Below are 19277 nucleotides of genomic sequence, written 5' to 3' on the forward strand. Positions count from 1 at the left end.
TTCATTTTATTATTTTGTGGATGTTTCCATAGTTTTAAACAAACATTAAAAAGTAAAAATAAATAATATTCAAGTTCTTAGAAGTACAAAAACTGTCCTGTGTAATTTGCTTCTCTGAAGCATCACAAACTGGTAGGACTTTACACCTATCTGAGAGTAGAAAAAGAATCTACATAATATACTGAATCACACATCACGGATTAAAAATAAAATCTCTTTTAAATTGTTTCTAAGTCTAAGGACTTCAATAGAATGATTTATACTAATTAGAAGATCATACAGAACCCAAATTACATATGAATTTACAGAAAATCTCAGTAAAATTTCTACTCTAACTTTCCTATAAACAGTCCATGCAAATAGAGAACCAGGTGTTGCCATCGAAGCTGCTTTAATTAAGGTGCTGCAAGATGTGTCAGAATCACAAGAGTGGAGAAGCGGGCCATTAACTTAGGTCTGTAAAAAGGATAGACAATTTCAAATCAATGAAGCTGTACTATTTCGGCAGCTTACCGTAATTCTGTTGGTCTAAATTTAAATAGAAAGCAATTCTCTCTACTGAATGGATTATTTTTGTGGAACACTCCGAGAATCTGCTCAGCCATTTACCAAGCCTCGAGTCCCACACATTCCCTCGTTTTCCTTTATCCTAGACTTCGAAGGGCCCGGTTTCATTTTGTAAAATTGCTGATACGTTCCAACTCATCCATCTATCTCTTAAACAGTAAAATAAATTCAAAGTCAAAATTTCAATACGTCCCTAGATAATTAAGGTAAAAATGCCTGATGTTAGATTTGTATTATCCGAATAATCCCAACAAAACAAACGGAGAATTACCAAAACATTTTGATGTTTTTAATGTGAAAACACCTACTACAAGCTTCCGTTTTGTATTATTAGATCCCCCTTTTACAATAAAGTTTCTATACAAACACTAGTCTCTGTAGGATTGTCGGCTACAAGATACTTGAGTCTACATAGTTAAGCTATTTCAGTGGTTTATTCCATATATTCACCAATATATATGACAAAGCTATTAGATGAGAAAGAATAATGTTACTCAGTTTAGATCCAAACTATATGTTAAAGGATACCTATATTAAAAGGCAGCCATTGAAGTTTTAACCTCTGAAACATTTAAAAGCAACTTTTTAAATGTTTCTTGTGGAACTAGTCTTTGAAAGCAAAAACATCAAATAGTGGGTATTATCCAAATGACAGCTGATTTTTGTGAGCCTAAAATATAATGTAAAGTAGTAAACTACCAATCACCAACAACTGATTATGGCTCATTGTTAAATGATTATCAGTGAGGCACTGAGCAATAAACTTTTTACTCATCATGAGTGACATAAACAAATGACATCAAATAAATGAGGACTGTATATTAAAGTTCATCTTGGTATTTGTTTAGTAGTATTTAATTATCACGAAATTTAAAAAAAATCACTAATGGTGGTTTGGGAAATGTTTTGAAAAAAAAAGGTGGGGGTTGATTCTGCCAGTTAAAAATCATAGATAAATACAGTTTTCTACACAAATACCGAATTGTCAGAGTACAATCCTTACATCTTTGACAAGGTCATAATAATATACTAGATTCAATGTATATAACACTCTACACATATAGATTGCTTCATTGCTGGACAAAACTAAAGTCTCCATTGAAATTGTACACTTGAAAGCATTATCTAATGTAAATGTTAGATATCATTATTTTAAAACCTATGTCAAACCAAGTGAATTCTTTCAACAAATAGAGAACAGACGTCTCTTCACTTGTTTAATTCTATCCATTCGTTCATCAATACCGGAGATTTATGAACAAAATGTACATTGTTCCTGCCCTCATAAAAATGACTGTCTAGCTTGGGGCGCCTGGGTGGATCTATCGGTTAAGTGTCTGCCTTTGCCTCAGGTCATGATCTCAGGGTCCTGGGATCCAACCCTGTGTCAGGCTCCCTGCTCAGCAGGAAGTCTGCTTCTCCTCCCTCTGCCCAACCCCACCTGCTTGTGCTCTGGATCTCAAAATAAATAAAATCTTTTTTTTTAAAGATTTTTATTTATTTATTTGAGAGAGAGAGGGAGAATGAGAGATAGAGAGCACATGAGAGGGAGGAGGGTCAGAGGGAGAAGCAGACTCCCCGCTGAGCAGGGAGCCCGATGCGGGACTCGATCCCAAGACTCCAGGATCATGACCTGAGCCGAAGGCAGACGCTTAACCATCTGAGTCACCCAGGTGCCCCTCAAAATAAATAAAATCTTAGGGCGCCTGGGTGGCTCAGATGGTTAAGCGTCTGCCTTCGGCTCAGGTCATGATCCCAGGGTCCTGGGATCGAGTCCCGCATCGGGCTCCCTGCTCCTTGGGAGCCTGCTTCTCCCTCTGCCCCTCTCTCTCTCTCTCTGTCTGTCTCTCATGAATAAATAAATAAAATCTTTATAAATAAATAAATAAATAAATAAAATCTTAAAAAAAAAGAGAGAGAGACTTTCTAGCCTGACAGAAATATTAGTATACAATTCCACAATGAAGCAGAGTATGGAGCACAATACACATACATAATCGGGGGACCTAACAGTGGAACCTGGGAATGTTTCTCTGAGAAAAGTTAAGTCTCTGAGTAAGTAAGACTTAAAGGATGTTCTAGAACAGACCCTACCTTCCCCCCCTACACAGGAGTCGGGGCTCTAAGAGTGAGGTAATATGCTGCAGGCAGCAGTCATTAATGTGGGTGTATTAGACACACATACAAAGTTTCAAACAACTCTAAATATCCCAAGCAGCAGAAAATTCTCATGGGCACACTATCTTTCTGTTATATGCAATTGAAAAATTGGTTATTTTTTTAATAACAAATATAACAAAAACCAAAATATATTAAGTAAAATGAAATTTCAAAAAATACATGGGTATGCAAAAAAATATGATCAAGCTATAAAGCAAAAGGTTATTTTTTTTTAAAGATTTTATTTATTTATTTGAGAGAGAGAGAATGAGAGAGCACGAGAGGGAAGAGGGTCAGAGGGAGAAGCAGACTCCCTGCTGAGCAGGGAGCCCCATGTGGGACTCGAACCCGGGACTCCAGGATCATGACCTGAGCCGAAGGCAGTCGCTTAACCAACTGAGCCACCCAGGCGCCCAAAAAGTTTGTTTTTTTTTTTTTTTTTTTTTTTTAGTTTTATTTTAAACTCTTTTCCTCAGTGACTCATGATCACTATAGAAAAAATAGAATATACATAATACGAATTTTTTTAAACCTTAATTTATCAATAATCCCATCCTCTAGAGATAGCCACTGCTAATATTTTGTTATATAAACTTATAAAAATGTGTGTGTATTTCAATGTTGTTATCTGAAAAAAATAGTAACTAAAAATTGTGAAATAATAAACTCCATAAAAAACTATGCCTTCCGGGGCACCTGGGTGTTTCTGCCAGTTAAGCACCGGCCTTTGGCTCAGGTCATGATCTCGGGGTCCTGGGATCCAGCCCTGCATTGGACTCCCTGCTCAGCAGAGAGCCTGCTTCTCCCTCTCCCTCTGCCCCTCGTCTCCGTTTGTCCTCTCACTCTCCCTCTCTCTCTCTCTCAAATAAATAAAATCTTAAAAACAAGCAAAAAAAAACTATGCCTTCTAAATTTGAAACTTATTTCCTTTATTAAATATGAAGATTATTTTGGAAAATTTTAATTCAATTAAGCTAGAAAAGATCTTATTTATTTGAGAGAGAGAGAGAGAGTGCACAAGCAGAGGAGGGGCAGAGGGAGAAGCAGATGCCCTGCTGAGCAGAGAGCCCAATGTGGGGCTCGATCCCAGGATCCTGGGATTATGATCTGAGCCAAAGGCAGACGCTTAACCAACTGAGCCACCCAGGCGTCACTTAAACTAGTATTTTTAAAAGGTATATAACCTAAATAAGTAATTATGGTAAGTTTTCACCATCTAAACTAATTTCGGAAATGATAATTAACACCACAATTTCTTCACTGAAATATCAGGTAACTTCTACATGTCCAATTTATGGACTTTCCGTCAATAAAACAGTACGTACACATTATAAACCATAATTTCAAAACAATTTTTAAGAACATAGGGGAATGGCAACGATGTATTTTTAAGGGAAAAAAATTGGACACATAGCTCTTAAATATAGACCCAGTTTTACTTAAATACATACAAAAACCAGAAAAAGTCCAAGGACTGACATCCATTTACAAAGTCATTAAAAGCCATGTTTTAAAGAATTAGTGTCATGAGAAAATGGTCATAATCCAATGTTCCACAGAAAAAAAGTAGGAAATAAAATATACATATGGGATGATCTCAATTTTGCTTTAATACAAATACATGGCTCAGGGGAGATTTCATACGCACACACGTGTGCACACGCACACCACACAAAGCAAATAGACTACAAGGACAATGAGAATGTTCATAGTGCTCATTCTCTGTTCTGTGCATGGTGATATTATGGAAATCCCCCCCGCCCTTTCCTATGTTTTTCAAATTTACAATAAGCAAATACCTGGACTATAATATAAAAAGAAAAGATTTTTTCCCCCCAAAGAAATGTAATGTAATAAAGTATTCTGAAGACCTAATATGCGGGATAATGGAAATATCAACAGAAAATACTTTGGAAAGAAAATTTTTACAAAAATATTAAGTAAAAAATGTAAAATACTATTTCTGTAGTAAAAAAAAACGGTAAATATCACTTTTAAATACATGAAATTTCTAAGCACTGGTTTTTGTTTTTTTTTTTTTTTTTAAGGCAGGTAGCATTCTCAAATACTTCACGGTGTAAATTCTAGTCAAGCTCTGGCAAACCAACAGCAATGCTTTTAGACAGCTCGTGGCGATGATGCAAAACTTTATCTGAGCAACAAAAGCACAATGCAACGCTTAAATATTTCAGGCTTAAATGCCCACTGCCCACTGTGCCACAACTATCCTGTCAAAACACAGACAAAAGAGAGACAGGTGGCTGAGGACCAGGTGGCTGCCCGGGGCTCTCACCTGCTTCGGCTGCAGGCAGCTCTCTGCAGTTCCTGCATCAACTGACCAGCACACTCCGGTTCTCGACTGGCCGCCTGCAGCAAAGCTTTCCTAAACGTGTGCCGGCATTTCTTTTGACGAGATTCTGCCCGCTCCAGGCGGCAGAGGTGCTTATATTTCTGCTGAAAGTAAGTGCAAAGTTGGGTCACCCTGGAGCTCCTACTCTCCGTATCATCGTCGTCTGACCTGGAAAGTGCACAAAGGGAGAAGCTGATTAAACGTTAGGCTCGGTTTAGAGTGGGCAAAGTGGGTCAAGGAGCTACTCGGATGCACAAGGGTCCACATTTGGGGCAGGTGAGCATGTACTTCACAAAATTAGAGAATTCCAGTAGAGCTGAAAGTAAGTACAATATTTCGACAATAAATAAGGCAGCAGACGCCACCCAGTGCTTTCAGATGCTTCACCTTCTCAGCATGTCAGAGTTAGACACAATGCATCTGGGTCTTCTAAATTTTAAGTGACTAGAGGTTCTCGGGAAGAAAACGGTTTCTTTACCTTTGCTTAACTAAAACGACTGAGTAAATGACATGGCAGTTATGAGGAAACACTAAGCATAATTTCATAAAAGATAGGTCATACCAGAAATAGAGCAGTGAATTCCAACAGTGCCTTATCAAAGACCTGCCCTTTTAGATGTACTGGTTTTCACTCCCCTCGCTAAGCACTTACAGAATGTTAATTGTAGGGGTCACAATCATTCTACAGTATTTTTTACTATTTTCTTTTAACACAGGAGATATCCTTTTTTTAAAAAGGTTTTTAAAAAAATTCGAGAGAGAAAGCAGAGCAAGCGAGAGAGAACACGAGTAGGGGGGGAAGGGCAGAGGGAGAGGGAGAAGCATACTCCCCACTGAGCTTGATCCCAGGACTCCAGGATCATGACCTGAGCCAAAGGCAGACACTTTAACAGACTTAGCCAGCCAGGAATCTCTACTTTGCAAATTTCTGGTCTAAGAAATAATTCCTAAGAAACATGTTCTCTTCAGTATAGTAGCTACTACAAATACTAGCTACTATAGTAGGCCATTATCACCAATTGAAGGATCTTACTTCAATTTCTTCATTTATTTAACATTCAACATTTGCTATGTCTATTACGTTGAGTCCTACAAAGGAGAAAATAATTTAAGCAGTTTGCAATGCAGTTTAGACAAGATAAACACATCCCCAAAGTTAAACAACTCAAAAGACAATCAAATCAGTAACTAAAACCTTGGGGCAGGCTGATCAATGATTCAAGTATCTGGCCTTCAATTAGAAAAATCTAGGAGTTTTTCACAATTTGAGATCCCAAGACCTACCCTAGCTCTACTGAACCAGAATTTCCATGGAATGGGGCCCAGGAATCTTTATTTTGATTTGTTCTCTGAAGTCCCATAGCAGGTTTTCATTCGGGAGTTCTAGTCGAGCCGGTAGGTACTATAAATATCTTCAATGTGAGGCAGAGAACATAGAGAGGTCTAGATATGGCTAAAGTGCTATTAAAGTTCACTAGCAAGATTGCTGGATGAGAGGCTTCACAGAAGAGATGCCAACAGAACTGAACCGTGAAGAAAGGGTAGAATTTGAGGAGAAAAAAAAAAAGGGTTCCTCACAAGGATAAAGGAATACAAGTCAGGCTTCAGAGAGGAACAGGAAAGAGAACAGCAAGTACTAAGTAGCTCACTTTGGCGAAGACGTGGCATACACGGGGGAGTACGGTGGGTAAGGCCAACTTTCTAAACCTAAAGACTAGATTCTACTGGCAGTGAAGAACCTTGTAGAGTTTGAAGAAAATAGGCAACAATAATAGAGCTGTGCATGAGAAAGGTTACACCGTCGGTAGGCAGAAATGGGAAGAGGCAGGGCAGAGGGCAGGGAGGAAATTATTAAAACACTCCAGGTAACAGGTAACAAGAACCCACACCAGGACGGCGGCAGCGGGACTGCAGGAAAGGAAAGGCATCCTGCACGCATAAAAGGCAGACCTCTGTCAACTGGGATGGGAGGATGCGAGCGACAACAGTCACGCGGCCCCCTTCCAACAGCGAAGACCAGGGAAGAGGAACACAAGCAGATCTGGGGCAGGAAATAAATTCCATTTCAGACGTAAAGAATGTAAAGTACAGATGAGGTATCAAAGGCAGCAGTGGGAAAAACTGTTGGAAACGATAAGCAGGAGCACAGCGAGGGAAGGAATACAGATTTCATAGCCAACAACTAGCAACTGAAGGACAGGGGAGGGCCTGTAAGTAAAAGGCCACGGAGATAATAGAACGAGACCTGTAAGGGCCATTATCACAAAAGAATTAACTCAATTTGGTGACTGGATATGAAGGATAAGAAAGTCAATAATGACTCAATGACTTTGAACTTGCATAACGAGGAGTATGCAAGGGCTATTAATAGAAAAAAGAAAGAGAGGAGAAACTGCAAGTCTTAAAGGGAGAGTGAAGCTCAGGTAGATAATCACTTGCCAAAGCTGTTATCTGAAAAGACTATTATGGCGGGGAGGACAGAGCAGCTCAGCAGTTCTCAAGTTGACAATGAATGGACAGATGCACCTGGATGTTGAGGCATGCTCCATCATTACGATAAAAATTTTCAAAGCTTATCAGAAGTTTCATGCTAATCTTGTTGTGGGCCAGTTAACAAGTAGTTTGCAAGACCTGCACAGGTCCACAGGCCATCCCCAGCATGGTCCTTAACCAGAAAATCTCCAACATGCCTCCCACTTCCAAGATGTTCTAACCCTTGTTTCACACCTGGCTGTGGAGGGAGGAAGAGTGTCATTCCGGGAACAGAAAGGCCAGCGGCCATCATTTACCAGCAGAGACAGGCCAGCCACCTTCTGCATTCTCAGTATGTGGCTTTCCTCACCTGTGAAATCAAAGAGCTGGCTCACCCAGCAACCAAAGTTGTGAAGGGAATGAAAAGAAATGACCTATCTGAAATCACAATATAAGTACAGGTATTATTATTAGATAATAACCTATATCCATCTAGTAACCTATATCCATTAACTAAAATTAAATCACTTATTAAATACACACATGCAAAAAACTCCTGGCCTAAACAGTTTTACCATGAGCTCTAGCAATAATAAATAATAATAATAATAATAATAATTCCAATCACACACAAAATATTCCAGATATCAGGAAAGAGGAGAATATTCTCTTTTTTTTTTTAAGATTTTATTTATTTATTTTAGAGAGAGATCAAGCACACAAGCAGGGGGAGGGGCAAAGGGAGAATCTCCAGCTGACTCCACACTGAGCATGGAGCCCAAGGCAGGGCTCAATCCCATGACCCCAACATCATGACTTGAGCCGTAATCAAAAGTCTGACAATTAACCGACTGAGCCACCCAGGTGCCCTAAGGGAATATTCTTTTAATAAAGCTAACCTAAATTTGATACCAAAAACTTATTAACAAGGACAATATGACAAAAGGAAAATTATAGGAAAATCTTATTAATGATCTCAGAGGCAAAAAATATTGGTAAGTTGAATCTAGCAGCATATAAAAAAGAAATATCCAATCTGGGTTAATTAATGTAGGAATGCAACAATTATTTTTCAATCTGATCTTACTAGACCTCTCTTCTGCAAAAAACCACTTTATTCTTCTTTTCCTTTCATCTTCAAACTTTCTATTCCCTTGCTTCCTCCTGTTATTTTCCTCATTTTCTTCTTTCTTCTTTCTCTTCCCAATCCTCACATCATGTATGAAAATTCTCCTTCATTTTCATAACTTCAACATCACTTAAATAATGAAGATACAAGTCTGTTCTCTAGCCCATACCTCACAATTATATTGCAGAGACAAGATATTTATTTGGCGTGCTCATCCACATATAACTAACCCAGAAATGCTGGAATTAGGACAGAGTACTGGGGAGCAGAGAGGTGCACAGACAGAAGCACTCTGAAGATCTACAGAGGGTTCCTCTCAGTTTTTCACTTGAGTACTGATCAGTGCAAGGGTGTGCAAGAATACCCAAAAAGAATCTGAAAAGAGAAGGCCAAACAAGTTCCAGCAGCTCACACAGGGCAGGCGTAGTTTGTGTTCCTACCACCCAAGGGGAAAAACGTGCAATCTGCGGGGCACTGGGTAGACCGACCACTCAGGAGCAGACTGCCTCACTAATGGGGGTAAAGTGAGCCCTCAATTAAAGGCTGCCATGGCTCCATTTCACGAAGTTTAAAAAGCAAGCCTCAAAAGCTGTTTCTAAGTAACACTGTCCCCAGACAAAGCTCTTAAAGGAAGACAAAATACCAGAATCAAGGTAAGTAAAATTAACCAAGCCTGGCATCTAATAAAAAATTATCAGACATTCAAAGAAACAGGAAACTAGGACCCATAAGGAGAAAAAAATCAATAGAAACAGATCTAGAAATGATACAGATGACATAATTAGTAAACCAAGAATCAAAGAACAGTTATTACAACCATATTTCACATTTTTGAGAAGGTAATCATGATCACGTCAAGGAGAGACATGGACAATAATTTAGAAGACCCAAAACAAACTTCGAGAGATGAAAAATACAATATCTAACATGAAAAACAGACTGAATGGGATTGATGGCTGGTTACATGCCACAAAAGATTAAGTAACCTGAAGACAGCAATAGGAACTTTCCAAACTGAAACACAGAGAGGAAAAAAAGTGAATGGAACATCAATAAGCTGTGGGATAATTTCAAGCAGCCTAAAATATGTGTAAACTAAGTCTCTCAAATAGAAGGGGGAAGAAAAATAATTGAAGAAAACTAGGGCAAATTTTTTCTAAATTTCAGGAAAATTATAAACTTACAGATCCAAAAAGTCAACGAACCCCAAGCACAAGAAACATAAAGAAAATGAACTACACAAACGGTTTAAAACTACTGATAAAGAGGAAAATCTTAACAGAGAAAAAAAAAGATACATCATGTTCCTTGGACCAATTATGTGAAGGACGGCTGACTTCTCATTGGAAATAATGCAAGACATGTGAGCAACATCCTTAAGTACGCAAAGAAAAACTGCCAACCTAGGATTTTATGCCAGCAAAAATATCTTTCAAAAATGAAGGCATACATCCTTAAAACACGGATGGACCTAGAGGGTATTATACTAAGGGAAGTAAGTCAGAGAAGATAAATACCATATGATTTCACTTATATGTGGAATCTAAAAAAAAACAAAACAAAGCAGAAACAGACCCATAAACACAGAGGACAAACTGGCGGTTGCCAGAGGGGTTGGGGGTAGAGAGATGGGCAAAATGGGGTAGAGACAGAGGGTACAGACTTCCAGTTAAGCAGTAAGTCATGGGAATAAAAGGTACAGCATAGCGAATATAGTCAATGGTATTAGGGTTGTATGGTGACAGATGGGAGCTACACTTCTGGTGAACAGAGCATAACATACAGACTTGCCAAATCACTGTGTTATATACCTGAAACTAATGCAACATTGTGTGTTGATTATACTTCAATTAAAAAAAAAAAAAAGGCATGGGGTGCCTGGGTGGCTCAGTCAGTTAAGCATCCAACCGTTGATTTCAGCTCAGGTCATAATCTCAGGGTTGTGAGATCGAGTCTCCACACCAGGCTCCCTCTTCCTCTGCACTCCTCCCCCTCGCAAGCCAAAAAGGCATAGTCAGTTATACCTCGATAAAATTCTTCAGACATAAAAGCTAAAAGAATTCATCATCAGAAGAGCGGCACTATAAGAAATGTTAAAGTGAACCATTCATACAGAAAGAAAATAACATCAGATGGAAATATGGAACTATTCAAAGAAAAAAACCCTAGAAATCATGTGGGTAAATACAAAAGATTATTTTTCTTTTAAATCGCCTTAAAAGATAACTGCTTAAACAATAGCAATGTATTACAGGGATTATAACATACATAGAGGGAAATGTATAGCATCAAGTGTCTGTCAGAAAACAAGGTTTAAGCTATCACCTTAAAAACCTGAAAAAGACAAACAAATGGTATCCAAAACAAAGAGGGAAAGAATAGAAGAACATAATAGAAGGAAATAATAGAGATAAGAACAGAAAGCAATGAAATAAAGCTAAAAGAGAATCAATGAAACTAAAAGCTTGTTCTTGAAAAAGACCAATGAAAAAGAACTGAAAATGAACAAAGAGACATACACATACATGCCAAGGGTTCCAATGCAAGATCAACAGTGTTTTCAATAGTGTTGGTTAAACAGAAGATCCACACAAAAAAATGATCCTTAACACTGCACCTCACATTATATACAAATTATACAAAAATAAATTTCCACAAAGATTGTCAGGAAAACAATAAAGCTCCTAGAAAATAGTATTAGAGGATAACTTCATGACTGTGAAGCTGTGGGGTAATGATTTCTTAAATGGGTCACAAATACATTACCCATAAAGAAAAAGAGCAATAAATTGTACTTATTAAAATTAAGAACTGGGGGGCGCCTGGGTGGCTCAGTCAGTTAAGTGTCTGCCTTCAGCTCAGGTCATGATCCCAGGGTCCTGGGATCGGGCCCCACATGGGGCTCCCTGCTCCTTGGGAAGCCTGCTTCTCCCTCTCCCGCTCCCCCTGCTTGTGTCTCTCTCTGTCTCTCTCTGTCAAATAAATAAATAAAATCTTAAAAAAAAAAAAGAAAATATGAAAAGGAGTTACTAGGAGTAATTACTGTTAATAATACATTTAAGGGGCGCCTGGGTGACTCAGTAGGTTGGGCATCTGCCTTTGGCTTGGGTCGTGGTCCTGGGGTCCTGGGATCAAGCCCTGCATCTGGCTCCCTGCTCCACGGGGAGCATGCTTTTCCCTCTGCCTCTCTGTCTCTCATGAATAAATAAAATCTTAAGAAAAAAATACATTTAAGATACCAACTTATTTCTGCTCTTGAGATATAAGTAAGAGCCTGCGAGATCTCCTTCAGCACATGCACGTACAGCTAAACTAAGTAATCAAGAAATCTTTCCCAAAACAAGGCCAGGGGTACCTGGGTGGCTCAGTCAGTAGAATATGTGACTCTTGATCTCTGAGTCGTGAATTCAAGTCCCTTGCAGGGCATAAAGCTTACTTAAAAAAAAAAAAAAAAAAAAAAAGGCCAAACTTTGTCCCTAAAATTTCTTCAAGCATAATCCTGGTTTAGCAAGAAAACTCATGAAAAGCAGGTTTGTGGGAAAGCAGGTGGACGGGCAGCACAGAATGATGATCAGACTACTACCAGTTTTTCTTCCAAAAGAATCTGAGAATTCTAACAGGAATCTTCACTATCATTTATCATTCATTGCCCAGGTACCAGGTATTGTGCTTAAGCATTTACTTATGCTACCTCATTTACAGCAATTTGTAAAATTACCTCAAAATATCCCAAATCAAGTTAAGCTGACATGAACATCCACCTGAGAAAGCATGACTGATACTATCCATTCCTGTCAGAGTGTTAAGTTCAACTGTACTTTATCTGAAGAAAAGAATATGCTAATGGTAAGGAAGCAGTCTTGAATGATACATAAAATGGAACCTTGGAGAGAGAAGAAAACTATAGCATTCTCCAATCCTATCTAGGAGATTGGGGAGGCCAGGACAACTGGCCATTAATAAATCCAACTAACTCTCCTTCCAGGCCCAAATAAGCTCCCCATGTAGTTTTGCTTAGTGAACATTTGTACTATTTAATGATTATTTCTCACTTTATTTTTTTTTTAAAGATTTTATTTTATTTATTTGAGAGAAGAGAGAGAGTGAGAGAAAGAGAGCCCAAGGCGGGGTAGGGTCAGAGGGAGAAGCAGACTCCCTGCCATGCAGGGAGCCCGATGCGGGACTCGATCCCGGGACTCCAGGATCATGACCTGAGCTGAAGGCAGTCGCTTAACCAACTGAGCCACCCAGGCGCCCAATGATTATTTCTCACTTTAAACTGGCATTTTGGTGGGCGCCTGGGTGGCTCAGTTGGTTAAGCGACTGCCTTTGGCTCAGGTCATGATCCCAGGGTCCTGGGATCGAGTCCCGCATCGGGCTCCCTGCATGGCAGGGAGTCTGCTTCTCCCTCTGACCCTCTTCCCTCTCGTGCTCTCTCTCTCATTCTCTCTCACTCAAATAAATAAAATCTTTAAAAAAAAATAAAAAATAAACTGGCATTTTGGTTTATACATTACTCTCTAGAGAATCAGTTCCCTGAGCCTAATCACCTCTGGGTACACTAACAAATCATATTTTAAGCCTATAAACCAAAAAACCAGGTTCTAGAGAATATATGTCCATACAATGCTACTGTGAGAGTCTAGGAGTTGGCCTGGGGCAGATAGCTGGTCTCCCCTCTATTTTGTCAAATATCTATTCAAACCACAATACTTAAAAAAAAAGAAAAAAATTAGCTGAGTCTGAGAGCCATCTTTTGGCTCCACAGACAGGGATCTATCTCGGAATGGCCCCACTGTACTAAGTGAATCCCTAAAGCAGTCCCCTGAAACAGAAAGAGCTTTCTCACTGTCCTGTGCATTCATCAATCTACAGCTTTCTGATAAGGCAGATACCAAGAACCCCTAATGAGATTATCTTGAAAACCATTTTAGCACATTAGAAATACTCAGTGCTTAAGGAAGATTAAAAATGGATCAATCTTGTAGAAGACAGAGCTGAAATAAGCTGTTCCCAGCTTCTGTAGGGATCAGGCCAAAGAGGATCCAGAAGTCAGGCAGCAGGACTCTGAGAAGCCCTGGGACCTCAGGCCAGTTCCTTAGCCTGCCTGGGCCTTGGTCTCCTCTTCTGTAAAAAGAGGGGATGGGACTAGGTAATCTCGAAGGTTCGTTTTCATTCTGAATTCTATTCCAAGTGGTTCCTTCAGTGATAAATGGGAAGGGTACAGAAACAAATTTACCAAGAAAACTGAAAAGCTTTATATAGTACATTTCCTCCCAAGTGGAATCTCTTTTACCTCCATTACAATAAAACTAGATCCAATGAGATAAAAGAACATTAGCATACAGAGTGAAACATCAGGCCATTACAGGGGTAACTGAAGAATCAAAACAAAAAGGAAGACTTACGTGTGTCTTTCATATCTGAGCGTTTCTCGGATGGACCATGCCACCTGGTATGGCGAGGCCTGCTCTGAGTCCTCTAGCTCCTCCCCGCTCTCTTCGGACCAGTCCAAACCTGGGACATGTGAGAAGATACAGCATGTTAAAAAAAAATGTTTTATTTAAAATTTAGAAAAAAAGCTACCAAAAATGCATAACCCAAAACCTATAGCACATACTATCACTGTATGAATAAATGCCTCTCTATTCCGACAAAAGTATTAATAATGACGTATGACATACACTCAGGTTTAAAATAATGACACTGTAACAAAAAAAAACTATATTCCAAGGATGAACTTCTTCGTCACACTTCACAAATGGACCAGAAACATAAGCAGAGAGTTCCAGTCCTTCCCCCCACCAAAACGTCATACATTAAACATCATACATCACGTCAGAAAAACATAAAACAAGGCTAATGTATGTTCAGGTAAGAAAGAAGTCAAAATGCACTGGTGGATTCACTCTACACTTCCACAAAGAAGGGCCCTAGGACAAACTGTCAAAGGCAGACACTTCATCCCCTTTCCCAACCCCTCCGGAGGAAAAGGACTCCATCCACCAGGCAGAGCCCTGGCCCTGGCTCTTAACCCTCTGCAGGAAGAGGAAAGGGTAAGAGGGCAATATTCTATTTCTAATGCAGCTTGGGCTTTCTTTTAATTCTTTTAAACAATAGCTGCCACATTCTGTGGCATTCTGAAAAACAAGTTTAGAGGGGACAATAGAGAAATACAGGATGAACAATGCTTACTTATTTTGTTAAACACTACTAATTTTAATGACTGGATAATTATTAGCTTCCAACATAAAGGTTTTACCTTTTTAGAAGTTTTGTATCTTGGAAAGGTCTCGATAAATACTGACGTTGCAGAGTCTAACATGCATAACTTTAAATATACTCATACCGCTATGAGACTTGAATTGGGTACCTTGATAACTAGTATTAGGTCTTCCTTCTTGAGACCCTCAAAACTCAGAAGACCATCTTCATTAGACAGTTATGTTAGAAAGGACCTCAGAGGTTGCTTCTATAATTTAAGTAAGTTTACATGTGCCAAATAGGGAAATTAAGAAAAGGTTAATCGAAATGCAAATTATAAATGCTTAAAATTAAGTAACACATCACCACTGGCATAAAGAAACCTCAAATTTAGTTCCAAGATGACTATCCAAATGTTAGGTCACCTTAAAAAGTAAGTTACTTAAAAAAAAAAAAAGTTAAAATAATTAGTGATTAAAAAAAGTAAAAAACAAGTAATCACAATAGCATTAGCTTCAGGATAGGATACTGAAAGGCGAAGTCTTTCAAACACAAAGTGACACTTAAGGTATCTTCAAAGTGAGGACATGAATTATCTTTTATTGTTTTTGTATAATTCATAATAATTTCTACTAAGTCACCTATATCTTCTCTGAAAAAGTCAAGATCTAAGTTGTAAAAACTAAGATGGAGGTGTTTCTCTTGTGAAATTAACTGTCCAATAAAGCAAACCTTTGATCTTGGCTTCATTATCACTAGTTTTAATATAACTAACTGAGATAACCAGGCCAGACGAGACTGTAAAAGCTGATTACAAGATTGCATTTTTCTTATTCTTTGCTGATATGAATGCAGACTATACTTGGTCATAACAGTGCATTACAATTTCTGGCTTCTCCAAAGTAACCTTTGTTTTGAAAACCTAGGACCCTAATATGCTTGATTTAAAAAAAATAAAAAAAATAAAAGGGAGGGGGTGCGTGGGTCATTTAGTTGGTTAAGTGTCTGCCTTCGACTCAGGTCATGATCCCAGGGCCCTGGGATGGGGTCCTGGGATGGAGCCCTGCGTGGGGCACCCTGCTCAGCGGGGAGCCTGCTTCTTCCTCTCCCTCTAACCTTCTGCCCTGCTTGTGCTCTTACTCGCTCTCTCCCTCTCTCTCAAATGAATAAATAAAAATCGTTAAAAAAAAAGGACAATACTTTTTCTGTAAAGTCTCATTCTGTGCAAAATGACAAAAAACCAGCCTCTAACACAACATAGTTTGTTTCAAAAGCTAAAAAAATTACCAGCATCCATAAATACAAAAAAGTATAAATAAATATTTAGTAGATGACACAGGTACATTGTGGAATAAGAGGCAAACATTTGGGAAGAAATAAAGTTAGATTTTGCCTTGAAACTAATACCTAATGAATTCCAAACAGAGGACTACAATGTAAATAAATCAAACAATAAAAGGACCAAAAGAAAATATGGGTGAATATATTACATACTCTTAGAGCCCAAACAAGTAAGAAACAAAATAAAGCAAAACAAAAAGCCTGATTCAAAAGGAAAAAAATTCTAAAAAAATTGAACACATCAACAATTTTAACTCCTAAATTCCAAAATAATTATATCATAGATATTTAAAAGCAAATAACAAATGGGAGAGGCTTTGCAACAAACATGAAATATGTATAAAAAGATCATACCAAATCAATAAAAAAAAGAAGCCCTTCAACAAAAATGAGTGAAAAAATTCAAAACGTAAATAAGAAATACAAACATCCAAAAAGCATATGAACAAATACTCAAAGCTACAATTACTATCTCAAAACAGCAGTTCTCACTTAGAGAATGGTCCACAGATCCCCAGGGGTCCCTGAAACCCTCCTTAGGGAGTTCCTTAGGTCAACACTATCTTCAAAATAAGAAGACATTATTTGCTTTTTTCACCGTGTTGGCATTTGCACTGATGATAAAAAACAAAAAACAAACCATGGTGGGTCAATCTGCTGGCGCCTCAGCATCAATCAGAGTGGTGGGACCAAACTATACGAGCAGTCATCCTGTGTTTCACACCACAATGTGCAGTTAAATAAATAAATAAATAACAGTTTTGAGAATATCCCTGGGGCGCCTGGGTGGCTTAATAGTTAAGCGTCTGCCTTCGGCTCGAGGCCCGATCCCAGTATGCTGGGATCAAGTCCCGTGCTTCAGTGGGGAGCCTGCTTCTCCCTATGCCTGCCGCTTCCCCCCGCTTGCGCGTGCACATTCCTTCCCTCTCTCCGACAAATGAAGATTTTATCAAAATAAAATCTTAAAAAAAAAAAAATATCTGTGACAAAGCCCGGTATAGGTAAAGACTGTTTATTAAATCTTAGTTCTTGACTATGCGTCTTTACACCAGTGTCTGCGACTCCACGTAGAGTCAGAAAGCCCCTGCGCTGCACACCGTAAACGTATGGTGGCTGTCTTGAGGAAAAGCCCTTGCAGCACCTGGTGTTAACTGTGACCTCAACGAGTTGCTTTTTTTTTTCACTCGACACCATTTTTATTTGAAGGAGTGACCAACAAACTGTGGTTACTAAGACTTGGATATCTGACAGTCATTTTTTTCTAAAATCAACACAGTGAAAACTGTCACCTCAAGGAAAACAATGGACAGGGCTTGTTGCCAACAATGAAATTCAGGTTTTCCCTTGAAAGCTTGATTTTTTTTTTTTAAACTTGAAGTCATCACTGAGTCTATGACAACTTTCTAACAGACTTTTCTGATGAGATTGGTGGTAATATTAAAGAATGTGATTTTGTTTTGTTTTGAAGTAGGCTGAACACCTAGTGTGGAGCCCAACACGGGGCTTGAGCTCACGACCCTGGGATCAAGACTTAAGATGAGATCAAGAGTTGGATGTTTAACTGATTGAGCCACTCTGGCATCCCACGAGAGTATTATTTTTAAATTTGGTATAATGAAATATGTCCACATTTGGGATATATGTTTAACTAGGTAAACCAATATTTTCCAAACGACCAATATAGATGTTACAAAATCACGCATGGGTAAAAAGATCCCTTCAAAGTGCAAAGCAGATCAATGGATTTTAATGTAATGGTTTGCAAAATTCCTTGATATGGTTTCAGGTTTCACACTGCAACTAATCTTTAAGAAACTACCATTTGTCAATTTTTGGTATAGGATCAAATAAGAATATCCGCAATTATTTTTAAAAAGCTAGTAAAATATTCTTCCCTTTTCCAACTCCAAACGTGTAAGCCATATTTTCACATATTAATCAAAACCACATATCATGACTGAATGCAGAAGCAGACAGGAGAATCTGTCTTCCAGCAAACTACACATTAAGATTTACAAAACAATGTAAAATAATGCTGCTCTTCTCATTATATTTCTTTTCTTTTGGGAAAACATAGCTATTTCATAAAAAGAACATGTTAACATGTGGTGTTATCTTTAAAAATGCATTAACATTTTAAAAATTTCTCAGTTTTAACTTCTAATTCAGTAAATATCAACAAATGTGACTCACATACATAAAGGCTCTACAGTGTCCTCAATCATTTTTAGGTGTAAAGGGATTCTTAAGGCCTAAAATTTGAGAAACACTGATCTAAGTTACGCAAATTAAAGCAAATTTTCTATCAAATTTGCAAAGGCACAATAATAACCAATATCCAGTACTGTAAAGATGGAGAGAAACTGTCATCTCATACCCTGCTGAAAGAAGGGCAATGTAACAAAATAGTTCTGAAGGAAAATTTGACATGTATCAAAAAGCTTTTTAAAAAAAATGCAAAAGCTTGGAATCAGCAATTCTGCTTCTAGGAATCTGAAGGAAAAATTAGAGATGTGACAGTAATTATTTTACTATGAGGATATACAGCTACACTTTATAATAATATAAACTGGAAACAACCTAAATTAGAGAAAGAATTCAGCTGTGACAAATTATACGGTATATGAAAAATTACTACCTTCATAGTACCTTGTGAAAAATTTTAAAACAGGTTATAAAACTGTATGTACAGCAGGAACCCAATTTTACAGATCTGAAATATACCAAGGCATTAACAAATGGGTATTAATAAGGTTTGGGTGTTTTATTTTTTTTATATATCTTTTCTTTAAGTATTATTAGTTGTTTTAATTACCAAAAGTCATACATGGCTTAGTAACAGGTGAAACAATATAAAACTCTAATATAAGAAGAGATGCCATTCCCATCTCCGTAAAAACACATCCTATCCAATTCTGTCCTCCCCTTGACAGTGTTAACAGCCTGGTAGTATATAACCATTCACACATTAAAGACCCATGCTTATACCTCAATAGGCAAACATCTATCTGTCCATATGCTTAATCAACAGATACACTGATGCCCCTTGTTAAT

General features: G+C 38.1%; 1 protein-coding gene across 5 annotated transcripts in view; it reads right to left on the reverse strand.

Moving 5' to 3' along the window:
* INO80D (INO80 complex subunit D) overlaps positions 1-19277 on the reverse strand; it is a 65749-nt gene that overhangs the window by 21979 nt on the left and 24493 nt on the right. For all 5 annotated transcript variants that reach the window (XM_027589946.2, XM_027589944.2, XM_027589945.2 and 2 more), the window contains 2 exons: positions 14087-14195; positions 5021-5245 (listed from right to left, as the gene is read on the reverse strand). In XM_027589946.2, coding sequence (XP_027445747.1) covers positions 5021-5245; positions 14087-14195 — 334 coding nt within the window. The remainder of the gene's footprint in view (positions 1-5020; positions 5246-14086; positions 14196-19277) is intronic.

This window comes from Zalophus californianus, chromosome 3 (genome assembly GCF_009762305.2).
Source record: "Zalophus californianus isolate mZalCal1 chromosome 3, mZalCal1.pri.v2, whole genome shotgun sequence".
NCBI classification, from domain to species: domain Eukaryota; kingdom Metazoa; phylum Chordata; class Mammalia; order Carnivora; family Otariidae; genus Zalophus; species Zalophus californianus.